Genomic DNA, 22369 nt, shown 5'->3' with positions numbered 1-22369 from the left:
AAAAAACCTTTATTTAAAATCAAACATTAAAAAAAAGGCTTGTGGAAAAACCAATACAAGAACACTAACAAAAGCAGTAAGTCATAATAAAAGTACTAGCTTAGTTTAAAAAAACATCCTATTTCCAATAAATCCCTATATTTACTCCAGTATTTCTTAGCTTAAACAACAACAAAAAGCAGTGGTAGCTGGAAGGGAGACTATAAATCTGAGTAGTGGAGACATGTGTAAACTATATGAAGATTAGAGAGAATCATGCAATAAGCATTTCCAAGATAGAGCCTCTGGCCATTCTGAACCAAGTGGAAAATGTGGAGTGAACAGACATCATGCACAGTGCAGCATTCCTCTGTTGCTGTGTTCAGATCTCTTAGTGTACTTTGGATATACTGCTATTGCTCCATTGCACAACACATTAAAATTCAGGGAAAAACCAGTATGAACCAACATGATTCCAAATTATACTCATGTCATTCCCTTACTTACCAGTCTCACATGAGCTCATTCACATCACAAAAAACACATGCTTCAATAGAATAGACTATGTACTCAGATCTACTAATTTTTTTAACAACTACATAATATTATGTGAATGTAACGATAGTCCTGTGTTAATGAACAACTATGTTTTAAATGTTATAATGAACAATATATTTATATCTGTGATGACTTCCATGAGTGGTGTTCTATTTCCAGTGGGTGCTTACAGGTTCAATTCAACAATCAAAAACACAAGACCTAAATAGGCCACACTGAAAAACATTGATTTAGAAGGACACACATTAAAAAAGGCACACCATGCCTTCACAGCAGAGTCAGGGATTGATTTCTCTTGTGCTTTACCCAGCAGTCTAGGGGCTGTCATCCATGCTACTCTTCCTCCCCCTCCAGCTTAAATATAGGAACACAAGACTATAACAAAGGGGTGTAAGAACCAGCCTGGCTTACAAGTACCATGTTCCACATGAGATCCAAGATTTTTTTTAAAGTTCCATAGATATAACTTCTAGATCTCTATAAGGGACATCCCCAGAAGTCACTGTACACAGGAAAGTCCCAAATTGGCTTGCTGACAGGCATTCATGTTCATTTACAATGATACCCACTCTACTAGCATATCCTGATGATTTTTTTCTTTAAGTACTATTGCCTGATAACAGCTGACATTACACCTTTATTAGGTTTTCAGGGGAACAAACTAGAAAGTTAACTGAAAGTCATATTCATTTGCATAAAAAGAGAAGAATAAATCCCTAGAAGTGAAATTTCTGGGTCAAAAGGTATTCATTTATTTAAGAAGATCTGTTTAGATGATTAGATAGTTGCAGCTTGCAAACACCATGACCTAAGTTAACGAAATTTTGAAAAGAGTAAAATTAGTGTTTGTGTTGACTGTTCTTATCTAGGTGACCACAAAACAACAGTGATGGTAACTTATGGAAGACACGTACACTTACTACTCCCACAGGAATTTTAGTTTATTTTTCTTTAAGCAATTTTCTCAAGTGATTCCCTTTAGAAAGCTATAGCTTGACCAGACATAAAAATTTATTTACTTTTCAGTGGAACCCTTGAGAGTAGTAATTTCATTAGTTTCACTAACTGCTTGTTTTTTGAAATCAACATTGTGTCCTTGAACTGTTTTTTTAAAAAGATGATAAAGTATTTGAATTGACCATCCATTGTTCAACATAACGATTTGAAGAATAATCAGGGCTGCTCAAAGATGGAATATGCTTCCTTCAGAGAGACCCTACTATTAAGTAACCTCCTGGTAGGAATTTTACAATAAGAATTAAAACACTGGGTAGATAACAGATGTGGATGATATCTTAGGTCCGGCAACATCTTTGATCCTATGGTTCTGTGATACCTGTTTTACATATTAGTATGTATTTCTGTGATCACAAAGTTGAGGATTTATAAGAGCATTTTCTTTGTAATTCAGTTAATATCCCCTCCCAGTATTACGTGGACATTTGTCTCAACCACTCACTTACTTTGCCTAGAAAGCACAATAGTTTTACAGTATTTCTGTATCCATATTTATCTTCATTTTTATCAGAATGAATGCTGGTTATCTACCATATCAGGGGAATGGTACAAAATATAGACATTTGAAGCAGAAAGTAGATTTTGCTTTAAGTTTCAGCCTTTCCATTTTAAAGAAGGCTTGGTATTTTACTATTTTAAGTGAATATTTTGTCTGTTTCTCACACTTGAGACATTTTGAATATACATAAAAGTAATCACAGAATGGGGAAGACAGTATAGCTCAGAGAAGACAAATAGGGACTCTGTGGCATCTTACTACACTGATGGACAGTGACTGCAATGGAGTATTGGGGAGGACTTGATAATAAGGATGAATGTAATAACCACATTGTTTTTCTTGTGAAACCTTCATAAGAGTGTGTATCAATGATACCTTAATAAAAAAAAAGTAATCACAGAAATTACTGGGAGTTTTAAGGAGTCTGGTTTTCTAATTGAAATCTGTTGGTGATTTTCAGAATGAAGCAATGACTGGTTCTCACACCCAGAACCGAGTCCTCTCTCGAATCACTTTGGCATTAATGGAAGACACTGGGTAAGACAGCTGTGAGAATATTATATGAATTGTTTATTAAAATGAAATTAATATTAAGATGAAAGTAATAATTAAAAAATACTGACATTTTACACTGAAGTAAAATATACTTATTCTTTGAATTTTGTGTAGTTAGCTATCCATTACCTATACTAACTCCATTCATTCATTCAATAAATCTTTGAGGCCCTGAGGTATAGTAATGAATAGAATAAAATCCCTGGCACTATGAGATTGAATTTTGAATAGGTAGAGGTCATTCAAAGAGGCTAATATGAAGGGAAGACTAATCAAAAAAATTTTTCTTAATTGTAAATTAAATTGGTGATGTATAGATTTGTGGTTTTAAAGTACTAGAACTGTTGGGGAAGCAATAGGATACAGTTTTTAAATGACTCCAGTGGGAGGTTTTTGTGTGTATGTGTGTGGGTTTGAGTCCTTTTGATAAGACTCGTTAGTTCTTTACAGCTTCCTTACTTTTTGGTATGGCAGGATGTAACAGGCTGATCAGCATACACCCTGTCCTAGATCTGGTCATGAGATCAGTTTTCCAAGGAGTACTGATTCCTTTTAATGTAGAATAGCTTGTAGAAAGCAAAAACCTAGGCCCTGTGTTCATTGCTACTGAGTTGTCATTATTTTCATAATTTAGAATTATATTCATTATTTTTATAGTTTAGAATTATTTCATTGTCCTCATAGTTTTCAGTGGAACAAGTTGGGAAATTTATACTTTGAAAATAAAATATAGAAAATACTGGATTCCTTATAATGCTATTATAACTCTTTCCTATTTATCCCTGAATGAGCAATGACCAGCAAAAGTGGTCTTGCTGCTCTGTTTAACAACTTATATATAGATATAGCCCTTTTGTAAATGATGCTAGTTCCTTTAGGATGTCATCAGGTGAGGATTAAAGGTGGCGGAATAGGAAGCAAGATGGAAACTTCTTCCCAAAAACATATGAAAGAGGAAAATACAGCAAATGCCAGTAGACCTGAAAACTAGACCTGAAGACTGCAGAACAGACCCCCTACACCTGAGAAAGAAAAGAGGACCCCACAGAAAAGGATGAGGCAGCAAAGCCAAGATCAAGCAGGACCTAAGTCCTTCCTGCAACCCAGCCCACAGTGGGGAGAAAGAGGAAAAGAGCAGGTAGGGGGTTGGAGCCAAGGAACACTGCACAGCAGGCCCAGGAGATCTTCTTCAGGAACAGAAGCCCACATTACATTGGATTCTGGTGATTACAGGGACAGGCAGAATAATCTGGGGGGGCTGAGACTTCAGCCAGTGTGGAGGGCAGGCACACTCCACTAGTCCTGAGACCAAAGCAGAGGCAGCAGTTTGAAAGACTTGCCAGCAGTGGTAAGGATACCAGAGAGGATGAGGGTTGCATGGAACTCTCTCCTCAGGAGAAAGGGCAGGTGGAGATACCTTCCCAAGTCTTCCTTAGCTCAAAATTATGGGAATTCTCGGGAGCCCCAGATGCTCCATCCCCCTTGATGGCAACACAGTCCTGAGGCTCCCTGCTGCGCAGCACTGCTGACAGACAACCCACTTGGCCCAGTGGCAGAGGCAGACTTTGCTGCCTGGCAGGCAGAGGGAGACTCTCCCAGCTTGCTTGGCTCCAATTACTAACAGAATTAAAGGAGGAAATAGAGCAACACATTCATTTTAGGAGACTTTAACACACCACTCACAGCAATAGACAGATCAACGAGACAGAAAATAAATAAGGAGGCAGAGGCACTGAACAATACATTATATCAAATGGACTTAACAGATATCTAAGAACACTCCATCCAAAAGCAGCAGGATACACATTTTTCTCAAGTTTACATGGATCATTCTCCAGAATAGATCACATATTAGGCCAAAAGAAATGCCTCAATAAATTTTAAAAGATTGAAATTGTATCAAGCAGCTTCTCAGACCACAGTGGTATGAAACTAGAAATAAATTACACAAAGAAAACACAAAGACTTACAAACACATGAAGGCTATACAACATGCTTCTAAATAACCAATGGATCAATGACTATATTAAAACAAATCAAGCAATACCTGGAGACAAATGAAAACAAAAACACAACAACCCCAAATCTGTGGGATACAGCAAAGGCACTTCTAAGAGAAAAGTACATAGCAATAAAAGCTTATCTCAAGAAACAAGAACAATCCCAAATAAACAATCTAAAATTTAAATTTAAAGACCTAGAAAAAGGAGAACAAATGAGGCCCAAAGTCAGTAGGAGAAGGGACATAATGTAGATCAGAGCAGAAATAAATAAAATAGAGAATAGAACAATAGAAAAAAGTCAAGCCAGGAGCTGTTTCTTTGAGAAAACAAACAAAATAGATAAACCCCTAGCCAGACTTATCAAGAAAAAAAGAGAATGTACACACATAAATGGAAACAGAAACAAAGAAGGAATAATCACAATGGATACTGCAGATACAAAGAATTGTTAGAGAAAACTATGAAAAAATACATGCCAATATATTGGACAACTTAGAAGAAATGGACAACTTCCTAGAAAAATACAACCTTCCAAGATACACCCAGCAAGAAACAGAAAATCTGAACAGACCAATTACCAGCAACAAAATTGAATTGGTAATCAAAAAACTGCCTAAAAACAAGACCCCTGGACCAGATGACTTCACGGCTGAATATTATCAAATATTTAAAGAAGAGCCAACACCCATCCTTAATGTATTCCAAAAGGTAGAAGAGGAGGGAATAATTCCAAACTCATTCTATGAAGCCAGCATACACTCATACCAAAACCAGACAAAGACACCACAAAAAAAATTACCAATATCCCTGATGAACATAGATGAAAAAATCCTTGACAAATATTAGCAAACTAAATTAAAAAATACATCAAAAAGATAATCCATCGTGACCAAATGGTATTTATTCCAGGGATGCAAGGATTATACAATATTCCTAAATCAATCAATATTATGCACCACATTAACAAAAGAGATAAAAACCATATGATCATCTCAATAGATGCTGAAAAAGCATTTGACAAAATTTAACTTTTATTCATGATAAAAATTCTCAACAAAATGGATATAGAGGATACATACATCAACATAATAAAGGCCGTATATGACAAACCCACAGTCAACATCATACTTAATAGAGAAAAGCTGAAAGCTTTTCCTCTAATATCAGGAGCAAGACAAGGATGCTAACAGTCACCACTCTTATTCTACATAGGCACTGGAGGTCCTAGACACAGCAATCAGACAACACAAAGAGTTAAAAGGCATCCAAGTTGGTAAGGAAGAAGTTAAACTGTCACTATTTGCCCATGACATGATATTATATGTAGAAAACCCTAAAGACTCCACTAAAAAAGCTATTAGAACTAATAAGTGGATTCAGCAAAGTTGCAGGATACAAAATGAATACACAGAAATCTGTTGTGCTCCTATTTACTAACAATGAAGTTGCAGGAAGAGAAACCAGGAAAACAACTCCATTTACAATTTCATCAAAAAGAATAGAATACCTAGGAATAAACCTAACCAAGGAGATGAAAGACTTGTACTTGAAAAATATGACACTCATGAGAGAAATTAAAGAAGACACAAATAAATGGAAATCTATCCTGTGCTCATGGATAGGAAGAATCAATATTGTCAAAATGGCCATCCTGCCCAAAGGAATTTATAGATTCAGTGCAATCCCTATCAAAATACCAACAAATAATTTAAAAATCAAAAGACCCTGAATAGCCAAAACAATCCTAAGAAAGAAGAACAAAGCTGGGGGGATTATGCTCCCTGATTTCAAGCTCTACTACAAAGCTACAGTATCAAAACAATTTGGTACTGGCACAAGAACAGACCTGTAGATCAATGGAACAGAGTAGAAAGCCCACTTAAAAACCCATGTATCGATTGTCAATTAATATACAATAAAGAAGCCATGACAATAAAGAAGCCATGAATATACAATGGAGAAAAGATAGCATCTTCAACAACTGGTGTTGGCAAAACTGGACAGCTACATATAAAAGAATGATACTGGATTACTGTCTAACTCCAGACACAAAAGTGAACTTGAAATGGATCAAAGACCTGAATATAAATCATGAAACCATAAAACTCTTAGAAGAAAACATAGGCAAAAATCTCCTGAATATAAACATGAGCATTTTTTTCCTGGACACATCTCCTCAGGCAAGGGAAACAAAATAAAAAATGAACAAGTGGGACTACATCAAACTAAGAAGCTTCTGTACAACAAAGGACACCGTCAGCAGAACAAAAAGGCAACCCACAGTATGGGAGAATATATTTGTAAACAACTCATCTGATAAAGGGTTAACATTCCAAATATAGGAAGATCTCTATGCCTTAACACCCAAAAAACAAATAACCCAGTCAAAAAACAGGCAGAGAACCTGAACAGACATTTCCCCAAAGAAGAAATACAAATGGCCAACAGGCACATGAAAAGATGCTCCACACTGGTAATCGTCAGGGAAATGCAAGTTAAAACCACAGTGAGGTATCACCTCATGCCAGTTAGAATAGCCACTATCCAAAAGACAAGAAACAACAAATGCTGGCAAGGATGTGGAGAAATAGGAGAAGTGGACTGTTGAACCACTGTGATACACATTTAATTTAAAAAATGTCATCAGGTTATAAAAGCAATGTGGTGTGAATCACTAGTGAAATCATGAAACTGGTGAATTTTAAAGCACTTTTCCTTCTGAGGCAACACAGCAGCAACATGGGCCATGTGTTTCTAAATATCTGGTAATACTTTAAAATTATAGACATGGAAATTAATTTTCATAAATCCATAAGACTTCAGTGTAGATTAAGTTTCTTCTCTCAGTAAAAGACATTATCACTTATTTACCCATCCAGTAACCTGGGAATCATCCTTGACAACTATGTCTCCCTACCTCTCACATCCAGTCAGTCATAAGTCTTGCTTGATTTTTAGCTGATCAGTATTTCTAGAGTTTGTTTTTTTGGTCACCAATGCCTTTATCAAGGCTACCATTGTCTTTTGCCTGGATTACTGTAGTAGCCTTTTAAAAATCTGTCTTCCTGCATCTTAAGTGGTCCTTTTTATTGCCCAAAAGCCTTCATATATTCTTCACAAATGTCCTTTAGATTTTTTTTTGGTATAGTGCCTCACACAGTAAGAAATATATCATGACCTATAAATTAGGATATTGTATATGTAAAACATGGAGGGAGGAATAATAAAAAAGTAGGGCATTTAGAATGTGTTCAAACTTTAGTGACCATCAATCTTATATAGATTGCTATATATATAGGGTGCTATTTATGAACCTCATGGTAACCACAAACCAAACACCTATGAATAGAAACATAACAGAGAAAGAGGAAGGAATTCAAGCAAAACTCCAGAGAAAGTCATCAAGTCACAAAGGAAGAGAGCAAGAGAAAAGGACTAGAGAGGAACTACAGAACAACCAGAAAACAATTCACAAAATAGCAATAAGTACATACCTATCAATAATTACTTTAAATGTAAATGGACTGCTCCAATCAAAAGACAGAGTAGGGTGGCTAAATGGATAAAAAAAAACATGGTCCGTCTATATACTGCCTAGAAGAGATTGACTTCAGACCTAGAGACAGTATAGACTGTGAGTATGAAGGGATGAAAAAAGATATTCCATGTATATGGAAACAAAAAGCTGGAGTAGAAATACTTAGAATAGATAGAACTTCAAAACAAAGAATATAACAAGAGACAGAGACATTACATATGACAAATGGATCAATCCAACAAGAGGATATAGCAACTGTAAATATATATACATACGAGTAGCACCTAAATATAAAAAGCAAATATTAACAGACATAAAAGGAGAAATAGATAGTAACATAATAATAGTATGCAACTTTAACACCCCATGTAAAACTGGATAGGTCATCCAGATAGAAAATCAATAAGATGACAGTGGCCTTGAATGACACATTAGAACAGATGGACTTAATAGATCTATACAGAACATTATATCCAAAATTGGCACAATACACATCCTTCTCAAGCGCACATGGAACATTCTCCAGGATAGATCACGTTAGGCTACAAAACAAGTCTCAATAAATTAAAGATTGAAATCATATCAGTCACAAGATAAACTGGAAAAATGCAAGCACACGAAGGCTAAACAACATGCTACCAAACAACCAATGGGTCAGTGAACAAATCAAAAAGGAAATAAGAAAATATAGACTGTTTAGAATGTGTTCAAACTTTAGTGATCATCAGTCTTATATAGACTGCTATATATATTGGGTGCTATTTTTGAACCTGATGTTAACCACAACCCACAGAGAAACAAAAACAAACACAATAGTTCAAAATCTATGGGACACAGCAAAAACTGCTCTAAGAGGGAAGTTTATAGCAATACAAGGCTACCTCAAAAATCAATCTTAAATAAACAATCTAACCCTATACCTACAGGAACTAGAAAAAGAACAAACTCCACAGCTAATAGAAGTAGGAACATAAAGATTATGGAAGAATTAAATAGAGACTAAGGAAACAATAGAAAAAAATCAATGAAATTAAATGCTGGTCTTTGAAAACATAAACAAAATTGATAAACCTGTAGCCAGACTCACCAAGAAAAAAAAGAGGGCTCAAATAAAATCAGAAATGAAAAAGGAGAAATTACCACGGACATCACAGAAATTCAAAGGATTGTAAGAGAATTCTATGAAAAATTATATGCCAACAAATTAGACAACCTGGAAGAAATGGCTAAATTCCTAGAAACAATCTTCCAAAACTGAATCAAGAAGAAATAAAAATCTGAACAGATCAATTACTGTTAACAAATTGAATCAGTTATTCAGTAACTCCCAACAATAAAAAGTTCAGAACCAGATGGCTTCATAGGAGAATTCTACCAAATGTGTAAAGAAGACCTAAAATGCTTCTCTAACTTTTCCAACAAATAGAAAAGGAAAGAAAGCCTCCAAACTCATTCTAGAGGCCAGCATCACTCTGATACCAAAAAAGCAGACTGTAAAAAAAAGAAAATTACAAGTATCCCTGATGAACATAGATGCAAATATCCTGAACAAAATATTAATGACCTGAATTCAAAAATACATTAAAAAACAAAAAAATCCCCTGGGAGATTAAAGATGGCGGCATGAGAGGAGAGACAGAGGCCTCCTCCTAAAACTGGATACAATTAGAAAATTTAATTGGCTCAACTAATCCTGAGAGAGCAACAGGAAAGAGGACAGCATCAGACTGCACACACCTGGAGAAAAGAGCAGACCTCAGAACTGCGTAATGTACCAGAGCTGTGGCTCCCCGGGACCCGAGCCCCCCCCCCACCCCAGCTCACCGGCGGGAGGAAGAGAAACGGAGCAGGGAGGGAGTGGAAGGCTTGGGACTGCTGAGTACCTAGCTCGGGAGATCTGCGTTGGGAGCACAAACCTACATTTCATGGTGCTTTCATGAGACTCGCATGACTACCGGCTTGGAAAGTTAATACAGGCCAAGTTCCTGGGGAGACTGGGATTCCGGCTGCTTGTGGAAAGCAGGGATCCATATCTGGCTGCTCAGGGACAAAAACATACCTATGTGACCCGCCCACTGGCTCAGGCAGTGGAGACTGGCACAGCAGCCAGGAGGCGGGGAACAGCTCTTTCCTCCCCCCAGGTACCAGTACCGCTCCCCTGCGACACCTGACATCGCTTCAGGGGCTGAGCAGCTCCAGAATAGAGCTTCTGGACACTAGAGGGCGCCATATACAAACATGAAACGCCAAAGGAACCTTGTCAGGAGTAAAATTATTAATACAACTCCCAAGAAAGATTTAAGTGGTATGGACCTCGTAACTCTTCCTGAAAAATACATTAAAAGGATCTTTTACCATGATCAGGTGGGATTTATTCTGGGGGTGCAAGGATGGTTTAACCCCCAAATCAATTAATGTAATACACCACATTATCAAAAGGAGTGATAAAAAACATATGATGATCTCAGTAGATGCAGAAAAAGCATCTGATAAAATTCAACATCTATTCATAATAAATACTCTGAACAAAGTGGGCATAGAGGGAACATAACTCAACATAAAGACCATATACAATAAACCCATAGCTAACATCATACTCAATGGCAAAAAGCTGAAAGCCCACTTTCACCACTCTTTTCCCCCCACAGCTTTATTGAGATATAATTGACAACATTGTGTAAGGATAAGGTGTACAATGTGATGATTCAGTACACGTATATTTTGCCACTCTTACCACTCTTATTCAACATAACACTGGAAGTCCTAGCAATCAGATAAGAAAAAGAAAAAAAAGGAACCCAAATTGCTAAGGAGGAACTAAAATTATCACTTTTTGCAGATGACATGATACTATATAGAAAACCTTAAAGACTCCAGCAAAATATACTACATATAAACAAATGAATTTAGTAAAATTGCAGGATACAAAATCAGTATACAGAAATCTGTTTCATATACTTCTATATACTGAAAATGAACTAGCAGAAAGAAGAAAAAAATCCCATTTATAATTGCACAAAAGTGAATTAAAATATCTAGGAGTAAATTTAACTAAGGAGGTAAAAAACCTATACTGTTGTGAAAACTGTAAGTCATTGGTAAAAGAACTTCAAGATGACAGAGGTAAGTGGAAAGCTATTACATGCTCATGGATAGGAGGAATTAATACTTTTTAAGTGTCTATACTACCCAAAACAATCTACAGATTGAGTGTAGTCCCTATCAAATACCAAAAACATTTTTATGAAACTAGAGGAAATAATAATCCTAAATTTATATGGAACTACAAAAGACCCTGAATAGCCAAAGCAATATTGAGAAAGAACAAAGGTGGAGGTATCACATTCCCTGATTTCAAACTATACCACAAAGCTATTATAACCAGTACCGTATGGTACTGTCACAAAGATAAGACACACAGAGCAATTCAACAATTCAATGGAACAATATAGAGAGCCCAGAAATAAACCCATGCTTAAATGTCAATCTATAAAAAGAGACAAGAATATACAATGGGGAAAAGGTTAGTCTCTTCAGTAAGTGTTGTTGGGAAAACTGGACACCTACATGCAAAAGAACGAAACTGGACCACTGTCTTACACCATACACAAAAATAAACTCAAAATATATCAAAGACCTAAATTTAAGACTTGAAACAGTATGGTACTGGCACTAGAATAGATCCATAGATCAGTGAGACAGAATAGAGAGCCCAGATAAAAACCCATGCATATATGGTCACTTGATATATGATAAAGGAGACATGTATATACAATTGGGAAAAGACAGCCTCTTCTATAACTGATGTTGAGAAAACTGGACAGCTAAATGTAAGAGAATGAAACTGGATTACTGTCTAACTCTATACACAAAAGTAAACTTGAAATGGATCAAAGACCTGAATGTAAGACATGTAACCATAAAACTCTTAGAAGAAAACATAGGCAAAAATCTCTTGAACATAAGCATGAGCAAATTTTTCCTGGACACATCTCCTTGGGCAAGGGAAACAAAATAAAAAATGAACAGGTGGGAATACATCAAACTAAAAAGCTTCTGTACAGGAAAAGACAGCAGCAGCAGAACAAAAAGGCAACCCACAGTATGGGAGACTATATTCATAAATGATTTACCAAGTAAGGGGTTAACATCCAAAATATATAAAGAACTCGTACACCTCAACATCAAAAACAACAAGAACAACAAATAAGCTGATTGAAAAATGGGCAGAGGACATTTTTCCAAAGAAGAAATACAGATGGCCAACAGGTACATGAAAAGATACTCCACATCTCTAATCATAAGGGAAATGCAAATCAAAACCATAATGAGACACCACCTCACACCAGTCAGAATGACCCCTATCCAAAAGACAAGAAATGACAAGTGTTGGTGAGGTTGTGGGAAAGGGAACCTTCCCACAGTGTTGGTAGGAATGTCAGTTGGCGTAGCGGTTCCTCAAAAGACTAAAAATAGAAATAACATATGACCCATTACGCCCACTTCTAGGAATTTACCTAAAGAAAACAAAATCTCTGATTCAAAAAGATATATGCACTTCTATGTTTATCACCACCTTGTTTACAATGGCCAAGTTATGGAAGCAACCTAAGTGCCCATCAGTAGATGAATGGATAAAGAAGATGTGGTACATATGCATAATGGAATATTATTCAGCCATAAAAGGAAAAGAAATCCTACCATTTGTAACAACATGGATGGATCTAGAGGGTGTTAGGCTCTGTGAAATAAGCCAGATGGAGAAAGACAAATAACAAATGATTTCACTTATTTGTGGAATCTAAAAACAAAGCAAAACAGAAGGTACAAAACAGTGGTAGACTCATAGACACTGAGAAGTAACTAGTGGTTACTAAGGGGGAGGGGTTGGAGTGGGTGGGTAGAGAGGGTGAGGGAGATAAATGGGCACAAAAATTATCAGTCACAGTATAAGCTGGTCATGGGGACATGACCAGTATTGTGTAAGGATAAGGTGTACAATGTGATGATTCAATACATGTATGGAGAATATAGCCAGTGATTCTGTAACATCTTCTTATGTTGACAAGATAGTAACTGCAGTGGTGGGAGTGAGGATTAAATAATATGGGTAACTGCTGAACCATTGTATTATACATTTGAAACAACTATAAGATTCGACATCAACAATACTTTAATAAAAAAATAAATAAAAATAAACAAATAAATGTAAGACCTGAAATCATAAAACTAAAGAAAATATAGACAGTGAACTCTGGGACATTAGCCTTAGCAATTTTTTTCTGGATATGTATCCCTAGGCAAAGGAAACAAAAGCAAAAATAGACAAGTTGGGACTACATCAGACTAAAAAGCTTCTGCACAGTGAAGGAAACCATCAACAAAACAAAAAGCAACTTACTGAATGGGAGAAGGAACATATTCATAAATGATATATCCAATAAGGGGTTGATATCTAATATATATAAAGAACTCATATAACTCAATACCAAAAGTTAAATATTAATTATCTGACTAAAAAATGGGCAGAGGAACTGAACATTTTTCCAAGGAAGATTTACAGATGGCCAACAAACACACAAAAATATGCTCAGCATCACTAATTATCAAGGAAAAGCAAATCAGATCCACCATGCAGTATCACCTCACACCAATCAGAATGGCTGGTATCAAAAAGACAAAAAATAATATGCATTGGCAAAAATGTGGAGAAAGGGAAGAACCCTTATACACTGTTGGTAAGAATGTAAACTGGTGTAGCCACTATGGAAAACAGTGTGGAGGTTTCTCAGAAAATTAAAAATAGAACTACCATATGACCCCATAACTGTACTTTTTTGGGCATTTACACAATGAAAACAAACATTAATGCATAAAGATATATGCATCCTTTGTTTATTGTAGCATTATTACAATGGCCAAAATATGAAAGCACCTTAAGTGTCTGTCAGTAAATGAATGGATAAAGATGTGTATATATACACAATGGGATATTGCTTAGCCATAAAAAGAATAAAATCTTGCCATTTGTGACAGCTTGGATGGATGTAGAGGATGTTAAGTGAAGTAAGGCAGACAGAGAAAGGCAAGTATCATATGATTTCACTTATATGTGGAATATAAGAAACAAAACATGAATAAATAAACACCCCTGAAACACTCTTAAATAAAGAGAATGAACTGGTGGTTGCCAGAGGGAAGAAATTTAAATAAGTGAAAGAATTAAGTAGTAGAAACTTCTAGTTAGAAATAAGTCATGGGAAGGAAGGTATAGCATAGGAGGTAGTCAATAATAATGTAATAACTTGGTAAGGTGACAGATGGGAACTACACTTATCATGATGAACATCTTGTAATATATATATAAATGTCAAATTACTATGTTGTACACCTGAAAATATTATAATGTTATGTCAACTATACTTCAATAAGATAAAAGAAAGACATCATGACCAAACAGCACACATATACATACAATGGTTAAGAGCAAAGATGCAGACAAGGGTACCAAGACTATTCAATGTTAAAAGAATAATTTTTTCAACAAATGGTACTAGGACAACTGGATATCTACATGCAAAAGAATGAACCCCTATCACACACGATACACAAAAATCAACACAAAATGGATTGAAGACCTAAATATAAGACCTAAAACTATAAAACTCTTAGAAGGAAGCAGGTATAAATCTTCATTATATTGGATTAAGTAGTGATTTCTTAGATATGACACCAAACACAAGCAGCCAAAGAAAAAATAGATAAATTGGACTTGTCAAAATTAAAAGCTTCTGTGCTTGAAAGGGCACTATCAAGGAGGTGAAACGCAACTCAAAATGTGAGAAAATATTTGTAAATCATAATATCTCATAAAAGTCTAGTATCTAGACTATATGAGAATCCTTAACTCAACAGTAAAAAGACAACCTGATTCAGAAATGGGTGAAGGATTTGAATAGCTCTGTCTCCAAAGAAGATATACAGATGGCCAATGAACACATGAAATGATTATCAGCATTATTAGTCCTTAGGGAAATGAAAAGAAACTACAGTGAGATTCTATTCACACCCGCTAGATTGACTGCAATCAGAAAGACAATAGCAAATATTGATAAGCATGTGGGAAAATTGGAACCCTTATACACTACTGTTGGGAATATAAAATGATGCAGCCACTTTGGAAAGCAGGTTGGCAGTTCCTCAAAGTGTTAAACATATGATCCAGCAGTTCTACTCCCAGGTATATATACAAAAGAATTGAAAACAAAAACCTCTACGTGAATGTTCAGAGCAGCTTTACTACTACTAATAGCCATAAAGTAGAAACAACCCAAATGTCCATCAGTTGATGAATGGCTAAGCAAAAGGATATATCCATATGATGAAATATTAATTGACCATAAAAAGAAATGAAGTCAATAAAATGAGAAGACAAGCCACAGACTGGTTGAATATATTTACTAGACATATCTGATAAAGGACTATAATTCAGAACTCTTAAAGCTCAACAATAAGAAAATGAACAGCCCAATTTAAAATTGGGCAAAAGATTAAACAGGTACCTCATCGAAAAAGATATATGTAGGTAAATTAGTATATGAAAAGATGTTCCACTTTGTATGTCATCGGGGAAGTACAGCTAAAACAATAAGATACTAGTATACACCCATTAGGATGGCAAAAATCTGGAACACGGATAATACCAAATGCTGCAAAAGATGTGGAATAACAGGAACTCTCATTCATTGTTGGTGAGAATGGAAAATGCTAGTTTGTCAGTTTCTTAAAAAACAAAACATATTCATCATAACAACTGAGCAGCTCTGTTTTTTGTGTGTTTTTTTTTTTTTTTGGTATTTAATCAAATGAATTAAAAACTCATGTCCACACAAAAACCTGTGCATGGATGTGTATAGCAGTTTTAATCATAATTGCCAAAATTTGGAAGCAACCAAGCAGCCCTTCGGTATGTGAATGGATGAACTATGATACTTAAAGATAATGGAATATTATTCAGTGCTAAAAAGAAATGATCTATCAAGCCATAAAAGACATGGAGAACCCTAAAGCACATACTACTAAGTGAAAGAAGCCAATCTGAAAAGGCTATACTGTATTATCCCAACTATATGATATCCTGGGAAAGGCAAAACTGTGGAGATAGTAAAAGATAAGTGGTTGTTAGGCTTAATAACATGCTCCTAAATAATCAATGGATCAATGACCAAATAAAAACAGAGAACAAGCAATATATGGAGACAAATGACAACAATGATTCAGCACTGCAAAATCTTTGGGACACAGCAGAGGCCATGCTAAGAGGGAAGTATATTGCAATACAGTCCTACCTCTGGAAAGAAGAACAATCCCAAATGAACAGTCTAAACTCACAATTAATGAAACTAGAAAAAGAACAAAAAAGGCTCAAAGTCAGTAGGAGGGACATAATAAAGATTAGAGCAGAAATAAGTAAAATCAAGAAGAATAAAATAATAGAAAGAATCAGTGAAAGCAGGAGCTGGTTCTTCAAGAAAATAAACAAAATACATAAACCCCTAGCCAGACTTATCAAGAAAAAAAGAGAGTGTACACACATAAACAGAATCAGAAATGAGAAAGGAAAAATCACTATGGACACCACAGAAATACAAAGAATTATGAGAGAATACTATGAAAAATTATATGCCAACAAACTGGATAACCTAGAAGAAATGGACAACTTTCTACAAAAATACAATCTTCCAAGGCTGACCCAGGAAGAAACAGAAAATATGAATAGACCAATTACCAGCAACGAAGTTGAATTGGTAATCAAAAAACTCCCTAAGAACAAAACACCTGGACCAGATGGTTTCACTGCTGAATTTTATCAAACATTTAGTGAAGACCTAATACCCATCCTCCTTAAAGTTTTCCAAAAAGTAGAAGAGAAGGGAATACTCCCAAACTCATTCTATGAGATTAGCATCACTCTAATACCAAAACCAAGCAGACACCACAAAAAAAAAAAACTACAGACCAATATCCCTGATGAACATAGTTTCAAAAATACTCAACAAAATACCAGCAAACCGAATTCAAAAATACATCAAAAAGATCATCCATCATGATCAAGTAGGATGTATTCCAGGGATGCAAGGATGATACAACATTCGAAAACCCATCCACATTATCCACCATATCAACAAAAAGAAAGACAAAAACCACATGATCATCTCCATAGATGCTGAAAAAGCATTTGACAAAATTCAACATCCATTCATGATAAAGACTATCAACAAAGTGGATATAGAGGGCAAGTACTTCAACATAATAAAGGCCATATATGACAAACCCACAGCTAAAAAAAAAAGATAAATGGTTGTTATGGGGAGAGAGGGATGAACTGGTAGAGCAAGGAGGATTTTAAGGGCATGAAAGTTTTCTGTATGACACTGTAGTGGTAGATACATGTCATTATACATTTGTCCAAATCCATAGAATGTACAATACCAAGAGTGAACCTTGATGTAAACTATGGACCCTGGGTGATAATGATGTGTCAGTGTAGGTTCACTAATGGTAACAAACGTAGCACTCTGTTACAGCGTGTTGTTAGTGGAGGAGGGTATGTCTGTTAGGAGCCAAGGGATATATGGGAACTCTGTACTTTCCACTCAATTTGCTGTGAACCTAAAACTGCTCTAACAAATAAAATCTGTTTAAAAAAATAGAAGTTAAGTACTAATACATGCCAAAATATGCACAAACCTTTAAAACATTATTCTCTGTGAAAGAAGCCAAACACATGTAGACAAATGTCAACCTAAAATTGTCAGAAAGCATAATTAAGCATTTATTTGGGATCAAAGAATTGTTTTCCAGGTTGGGCAACAACCCAAACAGAGTCCCACTAGGGAACAAAAGTCAGGCGTTTTTAAAGACAAAAAAGGAATTCTTTTTTTATTTTCTATTTTTTTTTTATTGAAGGGTAGTTGACAACAGTATTACATTACATTAGTTTCAGGTGTACAACACAGTGATTCAACATTTATATACATGATAATTCTAGGTACCAGCTCTCACCATACCAAGTTGTTACAATATTTTGACTATATTCCTTATGCTATACATTACATCCCAGTTACTTATTTATTTTACAATTGGAAGTGTGTTTATATATATATATATATATATTTTGTGTGTGTGTGTATGTGTGTGAGGGCATCTCTCATATTTATTGATCAAATAGTTGTTAACAACAATAAATTTCTGTATAGGGGGGTCAATACTCAATGCACAATCATTAATCCACCCCAAGCCTAATTTTCGTCAGTCTCCAATCTTCTGATGCATAACGAACAAATTCTTACATGGACTACAAATTCTTACATAGTGAATAAGTTACATGGTGAACAGTGCAAGGGCAGTCATCACAGAAGCTTTCGGTTTTGTTCATGCGTTATGAACTATAAACAGTCAGTTCAAATATGAATATTCATTTGATTTTTAAACTTGATTTATATGTGGATACCACATTTCTCTATTATTATTATTTTTAATAAAATGCTGAAGTGGTAGGTAGATACGAGATAAAGGTAGAAAACAGAGTTTAGTGTAAAAAAAAAGGAATTCTTGTATGATGTGTTTACAGAGAATTTTGATTGGTGTTAGCAGCAGAAAACTAATTTTGGCTAACCCTAATTGATTGCTAAGCAAAAGTCCATCACTGTTGTCAAGTTGCAGTTGTTCTTGCAGAATCCTGGGAATATTTGCAGTTTCGCCCAGTTTACCTGGTGAGGACATGCCTAAGGCCCACCTCCTTACTGGAGTCCTGGCTTCATTTTAAACCCCTTGACACAGGTGATGCCATTTTATTTCACCTTTTACACACAAAAGACCACATTCCATTTCTAGGAAATGTCCAGAATAAGCAATTCTCTAGAGACAGACAGTAGATTAGTGATTGCCAGGGACTAAGGCAGCTACAGAGGGTGCAGGCATTTTGGTACTGGAGTGCCAAGATTAATTTCTTCAGTTTTTTGAAAGGGGAAAGGTTTGAAGATGCTATATTACATATTCCTGCTTTTGTGGAAAGTACTGGAGTGCAGGAGATGATTCTTGTCTTCTCCCAACCTCTGTGCCTATTTTTATTTACTGTTTTGGTAATGCTAAAGGGACAAAATATAAGACAAACAGATAAGATACTATTACATTTAATTTCATAAGTTTTGTAAGCTAATCTTGTCATTGAGAATAAAGAAAAACTAATAAAAGTAAGTTCCTTGGCTTTGATTAAATTTGACAGGAAAATAAATCAATTTTTTTTGTGTGTGAAATTAGAACATTCTTAAAGTATTAGACATAGTATCCATTTGTCTTATTACAATGGTGTAATGTTTAGCCACAAGCACAGCCTATATTGATAGAATATTACAAATTCAAGGCCAGAGAGGTAAGAAACTAGTGCAAACTGAATCAGACTGGGGGAGGCTAGCCAACTAGTAATTCCACTATTTTTCCTCACTTTACTACCTTCTCTTTTTCTTTCATGTTCTTTCTGTTTCTTTGACCCTTACTCTGCTTGTCTCATACCTTAACTGCTTTCTACTCTGTGACTTCTGTCATCTTTGAAAATTACAATGGAAACGTGGTTTGTTTTGTTTTGCTTTTTTTCAAAATTCCTCACCAGAAGACTGTACCCCTGCTGCAGTGATCCTATTCTGCAATCCTATGTAGCAAAGGCTGTATTTGTAAATGTGTGTTAAGGTCCTAGTTTGCTCATTGTTGAGATTTGTAATTGGTATGCTGGGGTTGTTTTTAAAATAGTAATAAAAAGTACTTTGTTGAAATTATTTCCATAGATGGTATAAAGCTAATTACAGCATGGCTGAGAAGTTAGACTGGGGCCGAGGAATGGGCTGTGACTTTGTCAGGAAGAGCTGTAAATTCTGGATTGATCAGCAAAGACAAAAGTAAGAGTGCTATTTCTTCATAATGTCTTTGATAACACAATTTATTTCTGCTTTTGTTGTTTATCCTGAGCCTAAAGTCAGTACTTTCAAAATGTGGTCTAAACTGTTCAGTTTCAAAGTCTGCAGGGCTTGGTCATAATATCTATGACCAAGGGGATGAACTGAAATAAAACAAAAGCATTTATTTAGGGCTCTCAGAAATGCAAATTGGGGAAACAGATTTGGGTAGCAACCCAAATTGTGTCCCACTAAGGAACAAAAGCTATGGGTTTTTTTAAGACAAAAGGGAATGCTTATATATGTTGTTTACAAAGAATTTTAATTGGTGTTGGAGGCAGAAAACTCATCTTGACTGAATATAATTGGTTGTTAAGTTTATCACTAAGCGAAGTCTTGTACTATAGCAGAAATGTTTGGGCTGAGTCCTTGGACAATTAGCATTTTGACCCAATTCAAAAGTTCAAGGTTCCACCTTGACAGTATGTATAAGGCCCATCTCCTTAATCGCCTCCCAGCTCCATTTGAACTCCTTGACTTAAGTGGCCATATTTTCATTTCACCACCATTCACATATCATAGTAAGTAGTTGCAATATTTTTTTTTTTAAATAATTATTTTTTATTGAAGGGTAGTTGACGCACAGTATTACATTACATTAGTTTCAAGTGTACAACACAGTGATAAAACATTTATATACATAATTCTAGGTTCCAGCTATCACCCTACCAAGCTGTTACAATATCTTGACTATATTCCTTATGCTATACATTACATCCCGGTTACTTATTTATTTTACCATTGGAAGTCTGTCCTTTTTTTTTTTTTTTTTTTTTGTGAGGGCATCTCTCATATTTATTGATCAAATGGTTGTTAACGACAATAAAATTCTGTATAGGGGAGTCAGTGCTCAATGCACAATCATTAATCCACCCCAAGCCTAATTTTCGTCAGTCTCCAATCTTCTGAGGCATAACAAACAAGTTCTTACATGGAGAACAAATTCTTACATAATGAATAAGTTACATAGTGAACAGTACAAGGGCAGTCATCACAGAAACTTTCGGTTTTGCTCATGCATTATGAACTCTAAACAGTCAGTTCAAATATGAATACTCATTTGGTTTTTATACTTGATTTATATGTGGATACCACATTTCTCTCTTTATTATTATGATTTTTAATAAAATGCTGAAGTGGTAGGTAGATACAAGATAAAGATAGAAAACATAGTTTAGTGTTGTAAGAGAGCAAATGTAGATGATCAGGTGTGTGCCTGTAGACTATGTGTTAATCCAAGCGAGACAAGGGCAATAAAACATCCACGTATGCAGAAGATTTCTCTCAGAACAGGGGGGGTGAGGTTCTAAGCCTCACCTCTGTTGATCCCCAATTTCTCACCTGATGGCCCCCTGTGACTGTGCCTGTCTTAGGTTGTTCCTCCCTTGAGGAATCTTACCCGTCTCTGGCTAACCAGTCATCTTCCGGGGCCATACAGGGAAATGTGAAGTTGGTAAGTGAGAGGGAAGCCTTATTGTTTGAAAAGGTTAGCTTTTTACTTCTTTGCATATTTATGCCCTGTGGCTTCTATGCCCAGCATTTGTCTTGAGGTATCTTTACCACTTGGAAGAATTATGATACTCGGTAAATTTGATATGAGGCACGAATTCTATTTAAGGGTTGTAATTAGGAAGGAAGAAGAAAAGCTATAGAAGTAGCAGGCGGAAGAAAACATGGGAAGATTGATTATTTCTTTGACATATCTTCTTGTAGAGTAACTTCAGCATATATAGGTTTTAAGCTACTACTTAAATTGCGCACACACATTAACATAATAGGAGTATAGTTACATAACCAAAGCATATCTGTAATTACCAGCCATCTCCAGTGAAACCAAGAAAACCAGTTAGGCACCTTAGGCATTTGTGAAAACTTATCTATGATATGGTGGATATTGTCCAACTGAACTTGAACAGTCTGAGAGAAATCAGACAAATTAAAACAACCCATTCCTGGGGACTGTTCACATGCCATATGTTCTTTTAACAGTAAATAGTCTGTAGTTGTAAGACTTTGGAGCGCTACAATTTGCACTTCTCCTAATTCTTGGTTGAGTTCCAACAGTATAGATCCAGTCAAATTTGTTGTTTTACTGTATGCACAGGCCAGCTTAGATAACTCCTTCCTCATTCCCATGGCAAGTCCAGGAACTGGTGGGATGAGTGCATCTACAGCTGTAGCAGTGCGTGGATCTTTGTTGGGGTTTTTT

The 22369-nt window shown here is 35.6% G+C and overlaps 1 protein-coding gene across 5 annotated transcripts in view; it reads left to right on the top strand.

The window, feature by feature from the left end:
- The window catches only part of LMLN (leishmanolysin like peptidase), a 121839-nt gene that overhangs the window by 50519 nt on the left and 48951 nt on the right, over positions 1–22369 (top strand). For 4 of the 5 annotated variants that reach the window (XR_005028718.2, XM_057503598.1, XM_036904971.2 and 1 more), the window contains exons 11-12: positions 2514–2590; positions 19993–20103. Coding sequence is in view for 4 of the 5 variants with exons in the window: in XM_057503598.1 (XP_057359581.1) it covers positions 2514–2590; positions 19993–20103 (188 nt within the window). In the remaining variant the exon portion in view is untranslated. The remainder of the gene's footprint in view (positions 1–2513; positions 2591–19992; positions 20104–22369) is intronic. The other variant, XM_057503614.1, reaches the window with a different exon arrangement.

Source organism: Manis pentadactyla, chromosome 1 (assembly GCF_030020395.1).
Source record: "Manis pentadactyla isolate mManPen7 chromosome 1, mManPen7.hap1, whole genome shotgun sequence".
In the NCBI taxonomy this organism is placed as follows: Eukaryota; Metazoa; Chordata; class Mammalia; order Pholidota; family Manidae; genus Manis; species Manis pentadactyla.
This window is presented reverse-complemented; position numbering and strand designations above follow the sequence as displayed.